An 18363-nucleotide genomic window follows, 5' to 3' on the forward strand; every position below is an offset into this window, starting at 1 on the left:
TTTTGAAGGGGGAGGGACTTAGTCTGTGGAAGGGGTTTGTTGTGCCACCCAGATTTGCTTCCCTCCGTGCAGTTTTCCCCAGACACACGTTGCTAAATTGCAAACAGCGTTGCACTCAAATTATGTCAAATTCCGCGATATTCCGCGTTAAAAATAGATTCCGTTTTAGTCGGCCAATTCCGCGATTCAGTGATCGCGGAAATCATAGACATAATATGTCTGGGGGGCACGCGCTACTTTTTTTTCGTTCCGACCGCTGCACTTTGCTTCCGTTATTAAAAGAATCGATTTTTGAACATTTATGAATCGATTCTGAATCGTCAAGTGTCGCGTCACGATTAATCTATGAATCGGGCACACCCCTAATAGATAGATAGATAGATTTCTGTCTCTGATGAATAAAAGGTCAATATTCAGTCTCCTACTAGCAGTGGCGGTTCGACTTTGTATTACTCCCTGGGCGAAACCACCTCTGAGCGCCCCCCCCCCCCCCCCAAAAAAGACATTTAACACAGCCATGTTTTAATAATATTTATATGATAACAATCTCAAACTCCAACAATGCCAAAACAATTTAGAAATTAAAGTTATCTTATTAATTAAATAAATTTACTCTGTATACATAAAAGTGGCAAAAATATACACAATCACACATAACAGAAGAGAGTAACAATAATATAAAATAAAAACAATATCATCTTATTACTTTAGAATAATAAAGAAAAGAATATATATACAAACAAAATATAGAATACACCTCAGAATACCCACAATGCCCGCCGCCCGTCCCTTCTGTCGCGGTGCAGCTTTGTACTTGCTTTTCACACACCTCAGAATACCCACAATGCCCGCCGCCCGTCCCTTCTGTCGCGGTGCAGCTTTGTACTTGCTTTTCACACACCTCAGAATACCCACAATGCCCGCCGCCCGTCCCTTCTGTCGCGGTGCAGCTTTGTACTTGCTTTTCACACACCTCAGAATACCCACAATGCCCGCCGCCTGTCCCTTCTGTCGCGGTGCAGCTTTGTACTTGCTTTTTCACACACCTCAGAATACCCACAATGCCTGCCGCCCGTCCCTTCTGTCTAAATAAGAGACGCATTTATGCTTTGTCAATAAAACACATTCAACGTAAACAATAAAAGTTAACAAAGTTTATTACATGTTTATATACAAACAACCCTGAAAGGCACACCTTTGTTTAAATAAGAATATACAATACATTTTATTGTTGAAACCAAACAAGTTTTAGTTTTGAAATATATATTAATACAAGTCTGTTTAGTGTTGGACAGAGAGAGAAGGCCCCAAGTTGTGGATATTCAACTGACAAAAATAATAAAGAAGAAAAGATCAAACACTTTATGATGGTATTTAAATTAATATATTTAAATGTTGGACATACTATGTAAAACGCACCATTCATGCTCTCTGATAAAGTTGTCCTCTCTGGTGACTAAATTACAAACAAAAACACTTTGCACTATAACATTTTGGAGCTGAACTCTGTATTTCACTGAGAAGCTTATCTATGCAGAAGTAGCTTAGCTGGACTGGCACTCTTTCAGCTGTTCAACTGTTTCTCATCTATTAATAAATGATGATGTGAAAACCTTTGTCAATAGGACCCTAAAAACACAAGAGCTATTATTTTATACTTCACATGGGCTGAAATAAAATGAAACTTCCGAGTCACACTGTCTAAGGCCATCCAGATTCAAGATATGTCTTTTTTAAAGAAAATTTTAAGTTTATATATTTTATCTAATTTATTGGTTAAATTAAAACACAATTTTAAAAAAAAGCCTTTCATAATATCATACTCTTGTTAGTCCTTTCTCTTTGTTAGACCATGGATTATAAGCATGCTCACAACAGGGGAAGGAGAAAAACAGAGGAATATAAAATAAGCTGTTCAGCTACAATGAAAAATATATTCGATTTCCTATTTGGAAGTTGTCTAAGCATAAAACATGTAGCTTCTTTCATGGTCATTCAGGGTAAAGGCAACTTAAGTATCCACATAAACAGCATATTGTTATAGTTGCATTCTGTACATTTTTCAGCACAGACTATTGATCATGTAGTGATCAGTCACATCATCCTGTCACTCCACTGAAGCTGCCTTCATAAAAAAAAATTCTCCAACATCAATCGGGACATTTGTGAAAAAAACTCTTTTATTACTGCTCATGGCACATAAAGCAAAGACTGAAAGGATGCTCATGACAAAGGCCTGCTGTGACTCATCTAATAAAATTAAACAGTGGCCAAAAAAAAAAAAAAAAAAAATCAAATAGTTGGGGCTTCACGCTTAGAAACATTAAGATGCAAGCTGTCTCAATCACACAGTTTGCCATCACAAAGTGTCATGACCTACCACGACAGATTCAGCAGATGTCAGATCCCTTAAGTGGCTGCTGACGTATGCCAATTGTAAAACCTCTATTTACTTTACTACTACAAGTTCAACAAAGGTCCACCAATGCTGCAGTTTTCTCTTCATTCCACTAAAAAGACCAGGAGATGTCTGACCAGAGATGAGAATTTTAGAGGCCTAGGAAATCTGAAAAAAAAGGGGGGTTAATGGACATCTTTTCCTGGGCCCCATCCTCTGGTGTGTTTCAGTCTTGTAGGCTGTGTATTTTATTGAATATTCCTATTGTTGATGTTCTGGATGGTTGGCCATTATCATGCCAGGAGGCCGAGTCGCTTGACTTTTGCAGATAGGAAAGAGTGGATAATGAAGACTATGGTCTTAGGGCAACAGTGGAGGTCCAGCTGCTGAAAGAAGAGAGACACAGGGACCAGGGAATAGAAAGGATAAAACAGGCAGAGGAATGACATTAGTTTTGCAATACATACCTTTCATGTTATAGCAAACCTATATATTTTAATACTGTTAAAATAGATTTTTAAACGTTTGTATGCAGTATATGCAATTGTTGTATAAGCAGAAAGCTTGTTTTTGATCTTGCAAATTCAGCTGGACAAAATCATCTTCACCACTTACTCCACTTACTCGATTTTTCCCATAGGTACAACTGCATCTTACAGTCTTCATCAGCAGATGGAGTTTGCTCACTTGTCACAGAGAGGGCTCAGTTGTTGCCTCAGATGGAGATTGCTCAGAGTTGGTCATTTCCATGACAACTGAGCAAACTCCATTTTCTGCTTTCAGGCTAATTCTGACATATTCAATATAACAACTCAAATTTATGGCAGTGATAATTTAACAATATTGAAAATGCTACATGCTGAGAAACATCCAGTGGAAAATTGCGGCTTACAATCTCGGCCTCGGGGCCTCCGAAGTCCAGGAACATCATGCGAACTCCATCGTCAGAGGACATTCTTAGGCGCTCAAAGGGCTGCTGGAGGAGAATACTTTTCCTGACACCCATCTCTTCTGTGAATAACGTAAAACCCTCATCGATGTGCACTCCCAGGGTACACTCCTTCCCATTCCAACTACAGGCTGCCAAAGTACAGGAAAATAACAGAAGGTTGACATAGACAGCACAAAGAAGGGCAATGTAATGATGAACAGTTAAATGGAACACTAATTCTGATACTGAAATTAAACCATTTTAGATCACTGAAGAAAGTTTTTGCACCACCTCATGCTACCAGCAGAGGGCATTGTGCATGCACATTACTACACTGCCTTGTAAATGAACTGGTGCCTGTCTCACAAAGCAGGATTACAAAGTTTCCAGGTCTAACTTTACTGAATAAAATGCAGAATCTGGATCATGGAAGTAAAAAGAGCTGTTGTTTGTTTGAGCTATAAGACACACGGCTATACTTGAAATAACAAAAAAATATTTTATCTCCTCTCAAACTCTTGATAAAAATATATGGCAAAAAGGCTACTAAAACCCACTTCAAATCTTTTCTAAACATTCAGCTGGAACAAATCTGCAGAGATTGAGGCCATTCTGCAAAAGAGTGCAGTCCCTCAATCATTTGAAAAGAATAATAAATCATAACTTCTAATTCTGCTTTGTGAGACAGGCCCTTTTATGTATTGAAATGTTTGTATGTGTCTGCTGAATAGAAACCAAGAGCCCGAGCTGTAATTGTTCGGATGAGAACAATTTGAGGTGTATACATAGATGTAACTGAAGTGTTAAATTCATTATAGATGGAGAAATCAACATCTTGTAATTCTCATCAGATCCAAATTGTTAATATACATATATTTTGTACAGCATTACTTGACAACAAACATTGACAACAAAGACCTACTTGTCTAGCATTAGTCAGTGTAAAAGACCTGTCAATCAATTTGAGAGTGGCAGCAGATTTCTGGTAATAGCAGTCACTTTTGGAGGAATTGTGAAGAGAAATATAAAGAAACAGTGTTTTGTCTACATAGCATTAACTTTAAAATGTACTGTTGGTGCAGATATTTGGTATATCTCTGTATCTGTACCCGTGGTGACCTCCTTGATGAGCTCAGCAGCATTGTGGCAGCCCTCCACCAGCAGATGAGTCCAGGTGGACAGCTCCTTGGCAGAGTCCACCCTGAATACATGGGTCTCAACGCCTTGCTTGGTGCCCGAACGCAGACCGAATGACAGGTCAGAGTCCAGGAGAGGAGAACTTTTTCCTGGGCCAGAGTGGACCAATCTAAAGGACAGAGGAAGTATGAGAAAAACATGGATGAGAAAGAAGGTAGTTCATCGGAAAGAATGGGCCCAGAAGAACAAATGAAAGTGTGTTGGTGTGTTACAGAGTTAAAAAGTGAGATGTGGACTGTACAGAAGAGAGGGAGGGGAGGAAAAACATATGACTCATAGGTTCTGGTTCCACTAATGTTTTCCAAATGAATGTCATGATGTGTGGCAAAATGTCCACTGGTCTGGTTATGGAAAAAGTAAGCATGGGTTCTTTGACTGAGCCAGAAAAAAAACATGGGAAGGTCTGTTAACTCAAAACTAGGCTGCTTAGGGTGGAGAACAGATCTGCTGAGTTTATGCCAAGTGCATGATTTGTGCTATGTGAATGTGTTTGTCCAAAACACAGAGAGAAGCAGAGAGAGCACAACTGTGTTAGTATCTACTACTGTATGTGGCGCATGAGTGTATATGAAGACATTTGTGCATGTGGACCTGGTAGTGATGAGCGGGTGACTCTTGGTGGGGCTGCTGAGGCTCTCTTTGGTCTCAGGCAAGGAGGGATACAGGAGCAGGTCTCTGTCAGTCAACACAGCAAGTACTGATCTTTCTGGACCCTGAGCCACCTGCATATATGGACATTTGTAACACAACTGAAGAAATTATTGAAATTCACTCCTTTATGATTATCACATTTATGACAGTCAGTAAGTGCCAGTGTATATCAGCTGCCCCCAATGTGGAATCTAGATTCATGTAGCTGAAATGACCATACATGCCCCTGTGTATGTGCATGTGCTCTTTGTATCTCTGTATTGCTGTATGCGCTAAGGAAAATGCGAATGTACTGTCCAACAGGGTCGAAAACCTGTCTATAGTTCAGTAAGACCTGAAGCACAAAAGCACGTAACACACTTAACGAATCATGACAGAGCACCAACAAAATACTAAAACCTGGATTTAAAAACACAAAACATAAAACACTGTGAAGCAGGTCTTGCAGTATACTCCATGTGCGGCTGTATTCTTGCATACCTGCTCTGTAATCCAGCCCAGATGTTTCACCTCCATGCCAGGCTGCATGCTCTTCATCTCCTCCTTCACTTGTGATAAAAGGTTGGCAGCACAAGCCTGGATGCCGTTGTACCAGGACTGGGCCATGGCTGGGTCTTTTGCCCGCAGGAACACAGAGTTCTTTCTGTTGGATGAAACCACCTCGAAATACCTGGCAGATGACATGAGAGAAGAGAGAAAGAGAGAGAGTGGAGCAATCAGGGAGACAAAGAGGAGGTGGAAAAAAGGGGTAGTTAGAGAAATAAAAGACATGGCATAGAGGGGAAAGCTTGAGGGCAAAAGTTTCAGATATTAACAAAGAGAATATGTGAGCAAGAAGTAGAAGTCCCTCAAGAAGCAGAAGTCCCTTTTACAACCATTTTCTAATTCTCAGGTTGAGATCTGTCACATTTTTTTTCCCAAAAATGTATGAACTGAAAACCAAGTATCACGTAAAGCAGAAAACTTCTCACATGTAGTACCTGTTTCCTGTGTCCGGGGGGCACTGTTTTCGTGACACCTGACACATCTTCAGCGGGATGCTGCGGGGCTCCTTTGCCTCAGCTGGGGAGAGCTCAGAGCCCTTCTGGGGTGTGGAGGGGGGAGAATCCCATGGGAAGGAGGCCCCAGGGGACCCCGAGCTTTTAAAGAAGGCCGACATCTCCTTGATGTACTTCACTAAAGCATAGTGAGTGTGAGCGAGAGAGAATTAGATAAGGAGGAAAGGAAGACAAGAGGACAGAGGAGCGGGGAAAAAGGGAATTTTGGGATATGAATATTGAGCCTCCAGCTTCAGAGATGAGTTGAAAACTGTAGCAACACTGTAGAACAGCTTCAAAAAGAAGCAGAAATTCATCTGCATTGAATTCTCTTTCACTTAGCTGATTTCTTAGCTGTTATACAAAGGCTATCGCACACACTTTCATGAAGAAAAAACATTTCTTTACCTGTAAAATATAACCAGTGTCTTGAGCGCTCTATTTTCATGAAAAAGTAATTACGCAAATAGTATAATTTGCCAAAAATAAAGAGTTTCTTTTTTTTTCTTAAATGTTGTATTTTTGTTGCATGTTGGTGATTCTGGCATGGGTGAGCATATCTTGAGCAGCAGCTGGAGGCAGACAGTGGATGTGATTTCCTCCAGCTGTGTTTGGTCACCCATGCCAAAGTGTCAGTGCACAGCTGGAAGTGTTGAGGAATTCACAACCTAAATTCTAAATATATTAAGATTTCAGATTTTAACCCAAATTTTCCGATTTCCTACATTCCTATGTTTTTGTCCTTCTATGGGTATGGTATTGTAACCAATTTTATAAAGACCTTGTAATTATAAAAAATATTAACAGATAATTTCTGCTCTTGTTTCCTCACAACTACAGTGCTGTATTATTTCATAATTGTTAACCAATAACTTTTCACAAGATCTTGATATTTACAAAATTGCTGCCACTTAAGTTAAGTCCATTGTAGTGACATGACTGTAGCATATCCAGTATCCCAGAGGCCCATAATCTAAAAAAAAAAGAACAATTTTGGGGGGCTTCAGTAGATGTGACATTAGAGAGAGATGTTAAGAAATGAGGGAGAGAGATTGGGAACAAAAGTACCTGGACAGAATCAAACTAGGGAGGCTGCTGCCCATGGTCAGCATTCCAACCCCCAAGCCATACCCCCCCCCCCCCCCCCCCCTTCATAATTACACAGTTTTTGTGGGCTATAATCTAGTGTTTTGTAGTACCAAAGTATTACAAAATTAATGATTATAGCTTATTCTGAGCACATTTTTTAATGCACAGTTTTGCCACTCACACCTACGTACATTCACCTACATAGACACCCACACACACAAAAACACGTGGCCTCAGCTCCAGTCCAGCAGGCTGTGGTATGGGTTTGGCAGAAGTAGCCACTGCTGGAATAAAAATAGCCCCGGGGACATGGCAAGGCATGAGGCTGAAGGCTGGAGGTAGAGCTCTGGTTTCACTGGGGAAGTGTGAAGTGCTCTTCTTGCACAGTACAAGAGGCATGTAACCAGAGGGTAAGTAGAAGAGTCAAAGCACAGGACAACAGGGGTGAGAGAGGGGGGTTCCACCATTCCCAAAATACAGCCCCAGCCAGCCAGCCAGTTATTTTGTTAAAACATCCAGCAGTGCATCAGAGTGGTCACTCCTTCTGTCTTATTTCACTGCAAATGGCACACTGGTAATTCAGATTTGTATTCTTCTCTTCTATCAGGGGGTGGCAGAGTGACTCACTCATTTAAAGAGAGGGTCAAAAGTTCTGGCAGGGTCCGTCTGCAATGTCTTTGAGAAACAACACTGAGCAGCCCTAACACAGCTGCTCATTCACTGTAAGCTGCTTTCAGACATTTAATCTGTAACGCTGCTTGTTTCATTTGCCAGTTTAAGTAATGGCTTTTAGCTTTCACACATACGTAAGTCTCTGTTGTGGAAAAGCTTCATGCTGACTCCATTCAAGACATGACTGATACAGAAGCAATGTTCACGCGACTGGCATCTAGCACATGAGAACAGGCATTGCAGGAAGTTATGTATGAGGAGCGAGGCGAGAGATTGTTCACTTGTTATCTCGTCCTTGGCATAGAGGGACAACAGTTATCAAATTTCAGTGTCAGACCAAGCTGCCTCCAACCATTCTTATAAGGGTCATGTATCCTATTTGATTGCAAAGTCTCTTTTCAGACTAATTTGCCTTTCTGTGATCAAAAACACAAAGTCAGTGCTATTTTTCAAGTCCTGTGAAAATGCAGAAATTTTAAATGTAAGAACATCATAAAACTGTGATTTTAATCTCAAATACCTGCATTTACTCACACGAGAGCAATGTTTAAAATATAGCAGAAATATTAAGTGGTCCAAAGTAAATCAATTGCTAGGGAAATGTTTATGGAAAAAATGACTGAGGTTCTTTTTCAAACATGATTCCAACATTTAAAACTGGAAGAACAGTAAGGGATTACAGTGCATGTCTGAAGGGGGCTTAAGTTGCAGTGGAAAAGGGCATGACCTACATGCTGAAAAGTATAAACATACAGTGACTCCTCTGAGTCAGCACAGTTTTCATTATCTTTCTGTCTACATCTCCTTTTCTTTTTAAAACTCTCATTCTTTCTTCATAATATTGTCGTGGATCTCTAATCTGTCTGTAATCTTTCCCTCTCTCACTCTCTTCAGAAATGGGGTCAATTCCTTTTTCATTTTCAGCAAGTGGATTGTTTCCATATTTCAAAGCTAAAAATCTCTCGCCATTAAAGGTTTTTCTCTAAAATCTATAAAGAATCACTGAAGAGATTGACTCTCTTTCGTCACTTTGGATAAAGAGCACTGACAGTGTCTGCCTCGCATCCTTGTTCTCTCCCTCTTTCTCCCTGTCCCCTCCGTTCTTTTCATGTATACCCCACCAGTACTGTTTCCCGGGACACACATTTATGACACACAAACAGTACGGATTAAGTGCAAACAATTGGTCACACACTCACATAGTTAAGCAACACATGCAAGTACACACACACAGACGAGCACACAAAGTAATGCATATCAAATCCTATCTATGGTGTGGGCAGTGGTATGGTATCGAGTTGGTGTCTCCAGCAACTGAAAGCTGTCACTGAAGGCTTGTTCAGATTCGTACTCTGATTATGGCTGCTTATGTTAGATAATGTTAGACAAAATTTAACATTTGTGAATTTTACCCATTTGTTTGGATGAAGAAAAGGGGTTTGGTCAATGACATTTTATATTTCTCAAAGTAATAGGTGCAATTTTTTTTTGTATTGAAGAAAAACTACTATATATGCATTAGTTTACCTGCCCTACAGGCATCTCTCTGGGGTATTAAGGATATGAGTGTAAAATCACTCCTTCAATTTTTTTTTTAGGTTCTATGTTCCCAATGTTATATTTTGTGTATCTCTGTGAACTTGTCAGCATACACACTCACAACCACCTCACATGACCCTAATGCAATTGAAGGGTACATAAAAGTTTATTTCTCCTGTTCCTACGAGAGACTTTCACTTGTATATTTGCCTCATTTGCACTATGCAAAATCAGCTCAATGAACCAAGAAAAAAAAAATGTGCATCTGTAGACAAAAAACAGACTTACTGGGAATGTGTATACTGGGAACACGTATCAAGCAGTGAGAAACTAATGTATACCAGCTACTGCTTTGAAGTAGCTGTCAACTTGCATACATAATGTTTCATGGAAATGAGCTTCTGTCCATTTGTTCATGTGCCAAATCATTGATGTTTGTACCATGGGGCAGCCAACTGCTTCCTTGTTGCTGGACCAAGGCCATTCAAAATTGATGTGGTCAATCTCAATATGGCAGGCTAGGCCACAAGACTTTGAATGGAAATGAGATTGCCTACATTATTGTTTCAAGTGGAAGCCACCATAGAAGATCTCCTGAAGTCTGCAACAACACGGCATATGAAAAAAAAAAACTGCAGGATTTCTCAAATAAGTCCACTTGTGGGTGACAGCATAGTGTAGCCAGACAAATAAGACTGCCATGTCAGTGATGGTTATCTGTATGTGATGAGGATGTTTCAGTCATACAACTACTACACTTCGTATAATAGAAGTTTTTCAAAAACTTGGTCGAAGAGCACAAGCATGGCTGTAGGTGCTAAAATCTAGCACATAAACAGTTCTATTCTCAGTAGTCAACTCTTTATTTTGTAAGACTGAGTTTATGTCTGTATTTCATGCCGCACAAGCTGCAGAACAGAACAGGCTGGGGCAAAACACAAATTATAGCAGGTATAAGGAGATGTTTACTTTTGTAAAGAGGCTTTACTGTTTTCCAAAATGCAATGTGGAAATGATCGTATTAGTGTTTCCCAGTTTAGAAATGTCAGGCATTTGCTGTGGCCCCCACATGACAAATCAGGCAAGATAGCTTTCAAACAGAGTGATGAATGAAAAGCAGCGGAGAGAGGGATGGAGAATTGAAGGGGGAGGAGGAAAAGAATGAACAACATGGAAAAGAGAAAGAGGGGAAGAAAAAGAAGAATTGAGAGTAAGAAAAAAGAATAAGAAAGAGTGCGACAGGCAATAGAGAGACCGAACATGCAGCTAAGCTCGGCCAGAAATGTTGCCATGAGTACCAGTGGCGGCACATTCAATACAGAGCTAAAATTAGCTGAGATGGCACTGTTATTACTTTAGCTTATCTGGCAGCCAGTGAAACTACTTTTGTACTGTGTGTGTATGTGCGCATGTGCGTGTGTGTATGAGGAGTTTCTCTGCTTCTTCTGCAGAATCCGCCGCTAAGCTTTACCCGCTAAAGTCTTTACATTGAACCTCACAAATCCTGACCAGACATTTTCAGCCAATTCACTTTTGACACAATTCACTTAACTGTGGTTTGAAAAGCCTTTTCTTTTCCAGGCCCCTGGAAAGATCAAATTGCTGCAAAGCAAAGTTTAAATTTTCAAATTGTGCCCAGCCAATGCTTGATTGCCACTGTGCTGATCACCATATATAGATACTAATACACTATCAACATAACCGTCTGCTTGCATCCACCCACACACATACACACACACTGCGTAGAAACAATTCTCAAAATTCTCAGACCATCAGGTATCTAATCAGAAAAACAGCATGTTGATGTGTTTGACAGTCATGGCATGCCTCTTGATTTAACGGTGAAAAAGTGGCATTGGCTTGTCAGAGACTAAATAATGCTCTAAAGCCAAATGCCAGCCCCTCCTCCCCCTGCCACTGGTTACCGTGGGAGCAGCTGGAATGTCATTGGCCAGTCAGCGACCTCAGAAGCATGCTGTTGGCTCTGTAAACCATGTCAGGCGAACAATGTCCCAATGTTACACCACCAACGAGGAAAGATGTCTTAGACCAAAACAGTGTCATAAATAACTGCAAAATACGAGGAACACTTGCTGTTTCCATTCAATGCAAAGAGGTCAATTGAGGTAAAAGGGAAAAAAGTAATTACTGAGCCCACTCAATAAGTTTGCCAATAAAATCAGATGATCCAGGAAAAGGGGACTTCTTTTGGAGAAGCTAACATGCAGACTGTGCAAAAGAGGATGCAACTACATATCAGAAAGATTTTGCTTATATTTTATAGATTTAGTAAACAAATGTAAGCATTCAAACAGGAACATGTGCAAAGTAGAGCTCGACCGATTCAAGCATGGAAAATGTCATCTTCCAGTTTTAGCAAATTTGAGATCATACTGGCATATATGTTTGCAGATAAGAAACAGTACAGAAATGCAACAGACACTTAATGTTCAGACTAATTACAAAGTTTGTCCACTGGAGAGTACCAATACGTTTAATGTTCAACTGTAAAACGCCTCACTCATTACATATTTAATAACCACAAACTTTTTTGCCCCATAGGGGCAGCACAGCAAGCTGTCAACACACTGACATACCACAACCTTATAGAATCCACATGGATGTGTTAACAGTTGTCTATTTACACATCCAGCAGATGTGCACAACACTTGCATCCGGAAATGACACCGATGAGCAGCAAGAGTAAATCAAAACAGTTAAAGTGCAGGCTGTAAAACCAAAACACTGAGCTGAAAGGAACTAAAAAAGCTTCATAATAAACACTGGGTTTGTGTGCCCCCAATGTTTTCCTGATTAATGTGTGTCTCCTTCTGGCAGCATCAGCCATCCAGAGATTTCCCCTTTTCTGAATGATTTAGATAAGTTCATCGTTCCTATAGCCCATCTCATTAAAATCATGGATAAATGCCAACCTCCGGGGTGTAAGGTATGGCATGAGAGAGGCTGAGAGAGAGAAAGAGAGAGGGCAGAGCACACTGAATCAGACTTTTAAACTAATTCACATACTGCCAAAGCACAGATTTGATTACTTTGCATAATGTGTCAGGAGAGTTAATTATCTTAATTCAACAAAGTGAAAGTGAAGGAAACTTGAACAGGATCTGGCAGAGGACAAGAACAGAGTGAAAGGGAGGTTCAGCTGCAAACATTTCCACTTTACTTTCCAACTTTATTTTTTTCATTTTCTGCCTGGAGATCTGTTTCCTGCCTGAAATGCAAAGAAATTTTCCATTTATGCAGTGGGTTCATGTACATTTGCTCAGCGTGATTCAAAACGGTCACTTGCTGTGTGCCTTATGAGCCTCATTTACAATTCATTTTCGTCCGTAATGAGACAAATGAATGTGATATAAACATCTGCTTCTCAATTTTAAACAGCAGTGGGATTTGGAAGAACAAAACTGATGCAGTGGGTTATTATGTGCAACTGTATATATGAAATCCTAAGTGAAAATTCAGTGGTAAAAGTAAAAAAAGTTATCAGCAAATAACAAATTTAGGTTGGCTGGTACATCAGCAGTTTTGGGAAAAGCTGAAAAAGTCATTCATTCAGTTTTTATTTATTTGCAGTTCTGTGTATATGTATATTTATGTATATACTGTATGCATCGACTAATTTATCTTGAATAATAGCAACATACATAGCCCCTAGTGCCATTACCCTCCTCCCTCCATCCCCAATATGCACATTCTGCACAATACTGTGCGATGGTTCAGTGGAGTCTAAGCCTGTAATGAGGTGAGAGAGTGGCACAAAGACTGGGCCACCAATTTATCAGGGGCCCCGGATCAGGGCAGTGGGGTTCAGAGGGGGCCTGTTAAGCAAACTTGACGCCACAGGGAGAGAAAGGTTTGAGGTAGAGTTGTGATTTAATAAAGCTATGTTATTTTGCGGGTTAATCCATTCCCTCACTGTGTCTAAGCACAATGTCCTTACGGGCCAGCGGCTCTGAAGGAGAAGGAACCGCACTTTGTGTGTAGAGGGTTAGAGGTTTCAGAACAGGGATACACTCAGAGACTCAGGATAGAAACAGCAACAGTACACTGCAGACTACAGCAGGGCCTGGCTGGTGTGGACAGTAATAATTCTCTGCTTACATTCAATGACAGGTTTTGATTTAAATACACACGCTATAAATTGACTTTGTTGCTCCTTCTCGTCTGTGTCTATCCAAAGTTTCAAGAGAGCCATGCATAGTGGCAGCAAGTTTGCAGCACAGCAAAAAAAAAATATATATATATATTCAACTGATTTCATCAAAACAAAGACTGCAATTCAGCATTTCTATTACTGTGCTAACATACCACACATAAAGAGAACTAAGGACAGGAGCTAGAGGAGAGCAAGGCTATGCGTGCCACTACTGTGATTTTTTTACAAAAAAATATGGTAACAGTAAGTCTGCAGCAAGAAAGTAAAGAAGTTTAACTTTTCTGAGAGATGGTTGCATTTGTGACTGGAGGACTGGACTGGAGCACCAGATGGGTGGGATTTATTTCTCAGAATGTGCCAGATACACTGTCAATAATAGCACACACCCTCTTGTGCCCTGGGAAGACCCACACCTAAATGGACTAAAAACAAACAAGAAATATTTTCTGGTATGACTTTGCCCAGATCTGGGAAGATATGTGATGATATTTTAGCAAAAAAAAAAAAAGTCCAGTGAAGGGAAAAAGTGGAGACTACATCAACTTATCTAGGTCAGTGTAAAGAAAGGTATATGGGACTACATGTGCTAATGGTGCTCCAACCAGCAGAAATGTATTCTTTCACAAAGTCAGTAATATTTTTGGATACATCAAGTATGCTCTATATCTTATTATATGAAGAACCATCAAATGTGCATTGGTGAAATGTAAGCAGAAAAGAACTGGCCAGTCCTGTTTCTGTCTGTCACTGCACATCAGTTATTGCATTTCTTTCCAGACTCATCTTCACAAATAGTCTCATTCCTTGGCTTCACAGACTCACTCCTCTCACATGAAAAGAAAGAAAATAGCAGCAAAACGTTTTATCCCCAAATGAGGTTATCCTCAATCAGTGAAGGTTGACTGGAACGTTCAACTGTCAACTGAAACTTGACGAATTGAACTGAATTTCATTTTGTTCCCAATTAACTCAGACTACATGGGCTTTGCACTACACCATTCTGCAAAACAAGCATGAATCTAGATAACGGTACATCTGAAACTGAGAGAAACCTTTATCTTCCTAATGTTAAATAATAAGTCACTTGAGAATATTTTTTTAATAAAGGCTATCAGAAAAGAGAAGAGAACACTGAGAACAAAGATTCAATAGGTAGTAAGAAACTGGAGAGATGTGGCTGAGGGATTCAGTCAGGCTGCAAGGGAGACGTTTATTTTCAAAGTAATAATTATTCTGTCACAGGATCGAGAGCCAGAAAGTTTTAATTAGGTGATGAAAGTACATGCATGTCATTGGCACAACTGCACATAAGTTTAGGGAGTTATGACATCACTCAGCTTGCTTAAAGCAGGGCTAAGATACTGTGACCCTGTCCCTCAAATCATACATGTAGGTCCAGTATCACGGGTTGGGTTAATGTTTTTATATCTTCACCGATATATCTGAGAAGCATGAATTTTGAGCAGACAGGGAAAAACCTAGTTGAGAATCTGATCACGTAGTCAAGTTTAACGTGTGTATTAATTGTGCACAGGCTCATCAGTGAACCATCCCTGGTTGATTTCACATGATCCACATTGGAGCTTTGCCATGTGCAGATGTACTTTTCAACTAGCAATTAAATTTGACAGGCAGGTCAAAATAAGAAAAAGAGAACAAATCTGGATCTGTCCAATCCACAATGTTAAATTGGTCTTTTTGTGAAAAAAGAAGTAGTTTTATTTGCAACAGATAAAACTACAATATTATTTAATAGACACTACTTTACAGATGTTTTTAAAGGACATATTTTATTAGGTGGCTGTGATATGTCAGCAAAGCAAGAAAAGTGGAAAAGACAGCAGACTGAGTCTCTGTGGCCACACCACTGAGGACACACCACTGACTGTACCAATCCAGCATGACAAGCTATCCAGGCAACGTTTGGGGCGAGAAGAAAGAGAGCACAAGATGGACAAATAAGAGGGCTACTGGAAAGAACACTCCAAACCACAGGGCCATGCTGCTGCTGCTGCTGCCACCCACCAGATGAATAGATATTAGCTAATACACAGAAACACCAACTCTCACATCTACTACTGGGCTGATGCAGTTTGGGAAAAAGACACCCACATGAGAATTTGCAGTTGCAAACTGCGAATTAAGAAAATCTCACTTGCCTCCCTGACTACTTGTCTGGCAGGGGACACGGGCCACTCTATGGATCCGCAGGACAGGAGTAAGAAGTATGAATGTGTGCAAGTGTATGCGCTTGCATATATGAGCTCAGTCTATTTACAGATTACATTATGTGTTCACAGCCAACAGGTCTGCTGTGTCCCAACGAGGAACCTTAAACCTTACTCCCCAAAGTCATTATATTCCATAAATCACTCACTTAACCGGACTTGAATCAGTGCAGGAAGATAGGGAAGGAGTATATATCTCTGCTGGTCTTGCTTAAAAAGACTATATGCTACAGTATGTATCTTCTTTTGTGGGGCTATATTCACACATGTCCTTTAAGAGCTTGATTTGTAGATAGGAAATACGATTTTCAGCCCTCAAAGCACAATGTAACTGAAACTGCTAGTCTGCAGTCTTCAGCCTTCTATAGGGCTGCAGTGTTCATCCTTGTTTTAATAGCCCAGACAATATTGCTTTAATATTATGATCATTATCTTCAGTGACTACCTACATAACTTAAACTACAAGTAAGTGATGTACACTGTTTACATGGTGCACCATGGTGCAGTTGTATATCAACACAATACTTGTATACATATGAATGTACGTAAAACAAATGCAGTCAGGATTTGATGCAGGGAGAAGCATGAGCTGTGTGCATGTGTGTGTGTGTCAGAGAAAGACAGAGAGAGACAGAGAGAAAGATTGGGTTTGGGGTTAGCTCTTGTTGAGAACGCTGACAAAGCATCCTTCAGCTAACACTCATCACAGACACAAATGAACCTCTACAAATCTAATCTCACCTCAGGCACTCCTGAAAGACTTTCCTGCTTGTTCATATTGAATTTTCATATTCTGGCAGTTTTAAAGCAAGTATTAATGCACTTAGATCTAGAGAAAATGATATAGTCAGTGGAGTCACATTTATTAAATACAGTCAAAAGTAAAGCCACTGTGTCAGGGACTCATATTACAGGATGTAATTAAACTCATTCAAAACGTAGCCTGCATGAAATTCCTGATCTAAAGAGTGGGGAAACACATGGCTCAACAGAGGCTGTCTCTAATGGTTAACTCTTGGTCCCTGAGACATGTGATACTGTGCAGCCAATGTGACTACAAATAAAGAACCCAAGTGACATCCAACCCTTTCTAATGAGCTGTTGGTGTCCATGCATCAATGTTTCACCACCCTCAGTATTGGGAAAAAAAAGTAATAAAACAAAAACACAAACTGCACTTGAGCAACATTTATAGTGCACAGGACAGGTGATTCAAATCAATGGGCTCACAGGGCAATCAACATGAACATAGAAGTAAAGTCCATAGAGAGGTCATCATTCTCAAGAAAGGCCTCTAACATAACTATGTCCACATTCAAGGAATCAGCAAACACAAAGTAAAAAAAAGAAATACAGATTCAAAATCATAAAGTGGAAAAAATATGTGGATGCAAACATTCAAACTAAGCCATACATTCTGAAGACCTGTCTTTGCTGAATTACCTTTCTATGTGATCTATATCTATTCTCCAGTCGATTGTGCTGAGTTCTGATTTGAGTCACCTGTTCTAGTCACATTTTGCTTTCTTTACACAGTAAACTGTGAAAAATGTTAATTTATAGAATTAGAAATATAAATACTGCATCTGAGTTATGACTGTGCTGCACTCTCCTTTCACTATCACTGGCCATTAGTGCAGTGGTCGAAGACAAAAAGACACCTACAATTAGGCTTAAAAATTCACACCGTGAAACAAAGGTTTTGATCAAGGTGCAAATTCTAAATATATTTAACAGTAAGAGTGATTAACAATGAAGTAAAACATTCAATCTGCTTACACATTGAATGTTTTACTTCACTGTTGTGCAAACTGCTATGAACCAAAAAAAATGTATTCCACATTCCAGTGAAATTCTACATCTACTGTCACTGAATAAATATAACAGTTTTGTGTTTACATCAACAGATTTGGTCACACTCACATGTATTTCCTGAACTACCTGAGAAAATAACATGAACATTCTTTTTAATCTTATTTTGGCTTTAAACATGACACACTCTTTCCAAGTGCACTGGACTTTGTACAAAATCAATCAATAGTTCATGCTTTCACATTGGCCAGCAGCCCAATGGGGATGACAGAAATCAGAAGACCTGATACAGCTAACACCACATGTGCGAAACACTTCTCCCTCCTAAAGGAAGCTCTAGACAAGGGAAAGCATGCAACCGTATAGCTTCCATAACTAAGCCTATTTAATCCGTGTATGTGTGCACTGAGCCTGAGCACAACTACCTTAATGAAAAGGACAGGGCAGAAAGAACCAGCAGTGTCCAGAAATGTCTTGGCAGAGCAAACTAGCTTTCCCTCACTCCGTCCCTCATTCTTTCTTGCGCACACACGTTCGTACAGACACACAGAAAATTATGTCCCTCTGTAAATACTGCTGAAATTCATGCTGACATTAAGCCAACACCCTCACCAAGTATAAAAATGGACCTGAGC

General features: G+C 39.9%; 1 protein-coding gene across 5 annotated transcripts in view; it reads right to left on the reverse strand.

Moving 5' to 3' along the window:
- Positions 1–1053: 1053 nt before the first annotated feature.
- Positions 1054–18363, reverse strand: part of snta1 (syntrophin, alpha 1) — a 29302-nt gene continuing 11992 nt past the window's right edge. The window contains exons 3-8 of one of the 5 annotated variants that reach the window (XM_041034828.1): positions 6149–6353; positions 5658–5847; positions 5118–5275; positions 4439–4635; positions 3291–3478; positions 1054–2781 (exon numbers count right to left, since the gene is read on the reverse strand). In XM_041034828.1, coding sequence (XP_040890762.1) covers positions 2692–2781; positions 3291–3478; positions 4439–4635; positions 5118–5275; positions 5658–5847; positions 6149–6353 — 1028 coding nt within the window. In that variant the 3' untranslated portion in view covers positions 1054–2691. Of the gene's footprint in view, positions 2785–3290; positions 3479–4438; positions 4636–5117; positions 5276–5657; positions 5848–6148; positions 6354–18363 lie in introns of all 5 variants that reach the window. The other 4 variants (XM_041034827.1, XM_041034829.1, XM_041034830.1 and 1 more) reach the window with 4 other exon arrangements.

Source organism: Toxotes jaculatrix, chromosome 3 (genome assembly GCF_017976425.1).
Source record: "Toxotes jaculatrix isolate fToxJac2 chromosome 3, fToxJac2.pri, whole genome shotgun sequence".
Lineage (NCBI taxonomy): Eukaryota > Metazoa > Chordata > Actinopteri > Toxotidae > Toxotes > Toxotes jaculatrix.